We start from the raw sequence: 7330 nt of genomic DNA, 5'->3' as shown, positions 1-7330 counted from the left end.
ATTGGAGGTTGTGCATCTTCCTCTTCTTCTAATTGCTTGCTTATTTGGCCCATTTGTACTTCCAAGTTTCTAATAGAGGCTCTGGTTTTCTGCATAAAACTTGCCAAGATTTCTTCCAAATCATTGTTCTGTTGGGGCTGAGAAGACTGAAACTGGTGGTTATTAGAATTATTCTATTGAAAAATACCCTGAGAACTATGATTAAAATTTTGTGACCTCTGAGGTTGCTCTTCCCACTCAAAATTTGGGTGTTGGGTGTTGATAGTTGGGACTTGCATGCCGCTCATCTGTTGAGTAAGTAGACTTAATTGCTGAGTCATAAGCTTGTTCTGGGCAAGAATAGCATTAAGAGTTTCTACTTCCATAACATTCTTCTTCTGAGAAGTCTCAATATCTGATGGTGGCTTTTGATATGGGTAGAAAGATGATGGTTCTTGGTAGTTGGAACATGGAGCATTGAAGTTTCTTTGGTTTTGACTTTGCCAACCAAAATTTGGATAGTTCCTCCATCCACCATAATATGAATCACTACTCGGGTGTGAGTAGTAACCCATGTGATCTCTCTCCATTATTTTTCCTTAGCACAAAACACCAAAAAGGATTAAACGCACCCTGTGGTAAACAGGAAAGCAAGGAAGAAAGAACAGAATTCTAAGAATTAAAATAAAACTACTAGGAAACACCAAACTTAATTTTAGAAATTAAGAAAAATATTGGTGCTATTAATTTATTTAAATTTTTTTTGAAAATTTTTAAAAATAGATTTTAATAAAATTTAAAAATAAAACGCCTAATCTAAGCAATCAAAAAACTAATAGTTGTTAATCACTATCAATCCTCGGCAATGGCGCCAAAAACTTGGTGCAGAATTTCTAACCACAGACTAACCGGCAAGTGCACCGAATCGTACCAAGTAATATCTCAGGTGAGTAGGGATCGATCCCACGAGGATTGATGGATCAAGCAACAATGGTTAAAAGATTGGCATAGTTAGACAAGCAAAAAAGGGTTTTGAGATATTCAAAAGGTTTAAATTTGAAAACATCAGAAGGCAGGCACGCAATTAAGTTGAAAATAAAATATGGGAGAAAATAGTTAAGGTTTCAGAGATATCTATTTTCTGGATTGATTTTTCTTATTAATTTATTTTAATCATGCAAGATTTAATTCATGGCTAACTATTTGTGACTAGACCCTAATTCCTTAGACCTTCCTAGTCTCCTCTAAAATTATCAACTGCCAATTCCTTGGTCAATTAATTCCAATTAGAGGGTGATGATCAAATTCCAGTTTATATGCCACAAGAATCCTAATTATCCAAAAATAAGAGGATTATATGTCACGTATCCCGTTAAATACAAACAATTAGAAATTCAGGATAATATGTTTTCAAGCTGTTGTTCAAGTAAAGAGCTTCTCCAAGTTATACAAGAACTCAATTAGAACATGGGTCATACTTCCGTTCCACCCAAATTCATAAAATAAAGAACAAAAATAATTATTGAAAGATAAATCAAAACAAGAATTAAAATAGAAAAATAGTAATATCAATCCATACAATAGGCAGAGCTCCTAACCTTAACAATGGAGGATTAGTTGCTCATGGTTTAGAGAAAAATAGGATTCTCCTCAAAAGTACAGAGTTCCAATCTGATGGCCTCAAAAGTTAACTAATGGAATCCCTTTTTATGACTAATGCTAATAAATTTAAAATCTAATTATCTAAAATTAAAAATAATATTTTTTCCTAAAAATAATATCTGAATTTAAATCAGAATAATCAGCATGTCTTCAGTTGATGGGTAGGGACCACATGTTTTGTCCATTCTGCAGCTTCTAATCTGTATTTTCTGGGCTGAAAACTGGGTCAAAACAACCCAGAAATTGCCCACATGTTTTGTCAGTCACGCGTACGCGTCGCTGGTCTTCTTCGTAAGTTACGCAGACGCGTCGGTCACGCGCACGCGTCGCTGAGAAAATCTTCAAATCACGCGTACGCGTCAGTCACGCGCACGCGTTGCCATTGAAAGCTCCAAATCACGCGTACGCGTCAGTCACGCAAATGCGTCGCTCCTCGCTGCCATCTCCTTTTGTTCTTGTGCTGCAGAAACTCCATCAAATCCAGCCGAATGCTACCTAAAATAAATAAAATTGTAAAAGACTCAAAGTAGCATCCATATTGGCTAAAAGATAATTAATTCTTTATTAAACTTAACAAATTAGATGCAAATTCACTAGAAAAAGATAGAAAAGATGCTCACGCATCAGTAGACCAAAGAAGCAAACACTTTAAGGATAATATAAGAACTTATAATAGCATGTTTTGCTTTACGTCCCTTGGAGGTAAAATAGAGACCTCTATCAATGATGGGACAGGTCCTCTCCAGTTTATTGTGAGTGGACAAAACTACCACAGAATTTGAAACTTGGTGCTAATTGAGGGACAAAAACCAAAATTCGTGTAATTATATATTTATGATACAGAAAATGAGATCTCAAACAGGATAGAGATTTTCAGGTTTGTATCATGCATTCCAAACTGATTAAAAAAATTCTGACAAAGATATGGTTATATATTATACTTTTTGTATTTGAATATTGATTTATTGTAATTCTTATTATTTGATTAGCGTGCATGTAAAATATAAATCTTGAGGTTGGCACAATGAAACCGTATTATATGATCTCATCTTTTTATTCCATAAATTATAGTCGTCGGTAATTTTTTGTAAATATTACTTTTATACCTCACATGGTGAAAGAAATGTATATTTTTATATAAAGTATTTGTTACAGATATAACTGAAATATAATTTATTATCTTGCTGATTATTAGATGTGATAGATATTGATGACCCACAATTTTTTTGTCGGCATTGCGACGCTATGATGTGGTATGAGGAGAGATCAGAGAAGTCCAAAACAGGATCAACATTGAGTTTTCAATATGTTGTATGCGAGGGAAGGTACAACTGCCATTTTCGCAACGTCCACCTCAGCTCTTGCAATATTTAATATCTGGAGTAGACCAAAGAAGCAAACACTTTAAGGACAATATAAGAACTTATAATAGCATGTTTTGCTTCACGTCCCTCGGAGGTAAAATAGAGACCTCCATCAATGACGGGACAGGTCCTCTCTAGTTCATTGTGAGTGGACAAAACTACCACAGAATTTAAAACTTGGTGCTAATAGAGGGAAAAAGACCAAAATTCGTGCAGTTATATATTTATGATATAGAAAATGAGGTCTCAAACAAGGTAGAGATTTTCAGTTTTGTATCATGCATTCCAAACTGATTAAAAACATATTAAGGTAGTTCGTACTTTGATTTTGGTTAATTATGAATACTAACATTTTTCAATTAATATTTTATACAGTTCAAGAACCACCAACAACAACATTGACCAGTCCTTAGTTCTAGACCTCAAGGACATGATCGATCAATATAATGTTCTTGCTCACACATTTAGGATAGTGAGAAACTACCTGAATCAAGGAAATATCACAAATATAAGGCTACGGTTGTACCGAAAAAGATCAAAGGATGCAATAGTCTACAATTTACCATCGTCTAATGAGGTCACAGCTCTAATAGTAGGAGATTTTGATTATGGAGATGCAGGGCGTGATATTATAGTTCAATTAAAGTTCGGACATCTACAAAGGATTCATGAGACACACACCGTATTTATTCCTCTTCAGTATCCTATGATGTTTCCTTATGGTGAAGATGGCTACCAATAAGACATTCCTTTGCGAGAATCACATAGAACTGATGAAAATAGAAAGAGACAGCATGTAAGTTTAAGGGAGTTCATAGCATTTAGAATACAAGAGAAAAGGGTCAAGTATGTAACCATTGTTAATGGTAGACAACTATTTCAGCAGTTCTTGGTTGATTACTTTTTTATGATTGAAGCACAAAGGCTGACCTACTATCGAAACAACCAAACCAAGGCAAGGAGTGATATATACAAAGGGATTCAAGATGCAGTTGTTAGGAGTGAGACTCGTGCTTCCAAAGCAGGTAAACGTGTCATCCTACCCGCGTCCTTCACTGGTAGCATGAGATACATGTTTAATAATTGTCAAGATGCTATGGCAATTTGTAAGAAATATGAATATCCAGACCTTTACATCACAATGACATGTAACTCGAGTTGGCAAGAGATTGGCAGGGTTAACAATCCAAGGAACTTAAAGGTTGAAGACCGGCCGAATATATCGTGTAGAGTGTTCAAAATTAAGCTTGACATGATAATCTCAGATCTTAAGCAAAAAATTCCATTTGGAGTGCTAGATACAGGTATAGCTCATTATCTAACCTTATTTTTAGAGAAATATTCCTTTAGATTGTTATAAAATAAATGGCAAAATATTTCTTACTTAACATATTGTTGATTTTCTATTATCACCCTTAATTTATCAAAGCACATATATAAAATAGATAATTTATTTATAACATATATATTTTTTGTCTTTTTGGTATAAGGGATATAGGTGGAATTTCAAAAAAGATGTCTACCACATACTCACATTCTTTTAGGTTTTAATGGAGACTATAAGATAACAATGATAACTCAAATTGATCGGTTAATATCTTCAAAGTTGCCAGATCCTATTCGGTACCCAAAATTATTTAGAGTTGTATCTACATATATGATTCATGGACCATGTAGTAGAGCTTTCTCAAAATCTCCCTGCATAAAAGATGCATACTACACTAAATATTATCCGAAAACATTCAGTAGAACCACAGTTATCGATGATAGTGGATACCCATCATATAGAAGACGAGGCACAGGAATGATTACTGAGAAGAAGGGAGTCCATATGGATAATAGGAATGTGGTTCCATACAATGCATATATGCTGATATCTTATCAAGCGCATGTTAATGTAGAGTACTGCAACAAGTCAAATGCTATCAAATATTTGTTCAAGTACGTGAATAAAGGTCCAGACAGGATAGCAGTTGGAGTTACAAAGGAAGCTTCCAGTGGAGAGAATGATCAGGTTATTGATGAGATAAAACAATTTTATGATTGCAGATATTTATCTGCATGTGAGGCAGTGGAGAACTTTAGCTTATGATATTTATTAGAGGTGGCCTTCAGTGATGAGATTAACCTTTCATTTGCCTGGACAACAAAATATCATCTTTAAAGACGATGATGATCTTGAGGAAATCGTGGAAAAAGAGGAAGAAAAATGTACGATGTTCTTAGCATGGATGGAGGATAATAAAAAATTTGAATCAGGTCAAATTTTGATATATGCTGAGTTTCCAAATCAATTTGTTTATGATAGAGAAGTAAGGGAATGGAATCCACGCAAAAAGAGGGTATTCTATCGAGAGGTTAAACTATGTTTCATCGGGTACATGTGATATTTATTATATGAGAATTGTGTTACCTGTTCAGAGAGGTTGCACAACATATGAGTCTATCAGGATAGTTAATGGAATTACATATTCTAGCTTCCAAGATGCTTGCTATTCCATGGGACTACTGTGCGATGATAAGGAATTCATTATAGCTATTAATGAGGTAGCTGAACTTACATCTGGTCATCAATTAAGAAAATTATTTGTGATGCTACTGATATCTAATAGCATTAGCAACCCAGAGCGTGTTTGAAATGCAACTTGGACATTATTAGCTGATGGAATACTATATGAGAGGAGAAAAGCTTTGAAAAATCAAGGTATTTTACTATGTCTTTTTTTTATATCAAGATTGTGTTCTCTTATTATTTTTATTAATAATATTATTAGTTTTATTTTGGAATTACTTATTAAATATTTCATAAAACCACCATGTGCTGTTGTTAGGACTAAATATGACTGATGACGAATTGAAAAACCTCTGCCTTATTGAGATTGAGAAGATACTCAACAGCAATGCAAGATCTATAAGAGACTATCAATCAATGCCATATCTTGAGATGTCTAATGTTCACCTTTTTCAGAATAAGCTAATAGAGAAAAAGTTAGCATATGACACAAATGAATTGACTCATACAAACTTATATACGGAACAAAAGATGACTCATGAGTAAATGTTAGTATTCGATGAGATACTCAATGCTGTTATTACAGACTCTGGTAGTTTTTACTTCGTTTATGGGCATGGTGGGTGTGGTAAGACATTTATTTAGAATGGACTTTCTTCTGCTATTCGGTCTAGAGGAAAGATTGTTTTAAATGTCGCATCCAGTGGAATTGCGTCTTTACTCCTACCTGGTGGCAGAATGGCTCATTCTAGATTTTGAATACCCATTACAATTACTGATGAATCTACTTGCAACATCAAGCATGGCAGTTTGAAGGCTGATCTGTTCATCCAAAGTAACTTAATAATTTGGGATGAAACTCCAATGCTCAATAAAATGTGCTTTGAAGCACTTGATCAGACACTCAGGGATCTTATGTCAGTTACCGATCAACATAAGACACATCAACCATTCGGTGGTAAAGTTGTTGATCTAGGAGGTGATTTTAGACAGATGCTTCCGGTGATTCCGAAAGGGAGTGGACACGATATATTGACATCAACTATTAACTCATCCCATCCGTAGTCGTTTTGTAAGATTCTGAAACTGCATACGAACATGAGGCTTCTAATGTCTTCTTCGGATTAAGATGAAGGTGAAATAAAGAGATTTGCTAATTGGATACTTGATGTTGGATACTTGATGTTGTCATGTTCAAAAAAATTTTTAATAATAGTTAGGTAAAAAAAAATAGTATTTTCATTTTAGTAACATGTTATAATTTATAATTTTGTACGAATATTTGTTGTAAATTTAACTAATTTATCTATAACTATACTTTTAGACTTAAAATGAAATGTGTAACATAGAGTACAACATCATATGGCAATTATTTATCTAATGATGTTAGTAAAATATTATATTGTCAATAAACTTTTGTTAGATTTTTTAGTATAAAGTTTGGTGCAAAATTGATATGCTACCAATACAGTTATATATATTCTTATCTTTTTAGGTCTCTTTTCTTATCGTTCAAGAATATTATAAATTTTAAACTGTTTTACTTACATTTTATTTTAAATAAATATAAAAATAACATATTCAATACACTTATTATATAATAACGATGATAGTATTATACTAAAATTAAAAAAATTATGATTATAAAATACTATTTTTAATTTATCATGTCAAATTAAAATATAAGCACGTGCATCGCACGGGTTTAACACTAGTATATTATGTAGGTATAAGAGTACATTAAAATAGTATGATAATAATTTAAAGAGAAAAATTATTCTTTGTATATTTATTTAAAAAAAATACATTGTTT

The 7330-nt window shown here is 33.1% G+C and overlaps 1 protein-coding gene across 1 annotated transcript; it reads left to right on the top strand.

Moving 5' to 3' along the window:
* The first annotated feature begins 3912 nt into the window (after positions 1 to 3912).
* On the top strand, positions 3913 to 5642 carry LOC107477766 (uncharacterized). The gene is made up of 4 exons (XM_016097837.1): positions 3913 to 4309; positions 4550 to 5019; positions 5108 to 5317; positions 5427 to 5642. Exons 1-4 carry the CDS (start codon positions 3913 to 3915, stop codon positions 5640 to 5642), a joined length of 1293 nt encoding a protein of 430 aa, XP_015953323.1.
* The last annotated feature ends 1688 nt before the right edge of the window (positions 5643 to 7330 follow it).

The sequence above is a fragment of the Arachis duranensis genome, chromosome 3 (genome assembly GCF_000817695.3).
Source record: "Arachis duranensis cultivar V14167 chromosome 3, aradu.V14167.gnm2.J7QH, whole genome shotgun sequence".
NCBI lineage: Eukaryota > Viridiplantae > Streptophyta > Magnoliopsida > Fabales > Fabaceae > Arachis > Arachis duranensis.
The sequence above is the reverse complement of the archived record's forward strand: the minus strand, read 5'-3'. Positions and strand labels throughout refer to the sequence as shown.

What these genes read in the sequence shown, in the direction of transcription:
- LOC107477766 (XM_016097837.1), top strand. Translation starts at nt 3,913, where the DNA reads ATGATTGAAGCACAAAGGCTGACCTACTATCGAAACAACCAAACCAAG. An exon ending in ATTTGGAGTGCTAGATACAG is followed by an intron (nt 4,310 to 4,549) that starts GTATAGCTCATT and finishes ACATTCTTTTAG; the next exon opens with GTTTTAATGGAGACTATAAG. An exon ending in CCAGTGGAGAGAATGATCAG is followed by an intron (nt 5,020 to 5,107) that starts GTTATTGATGAG and finishes GATATTTATTAG; the next exon opens with AGGTGGCCTTCAGTGATGAG.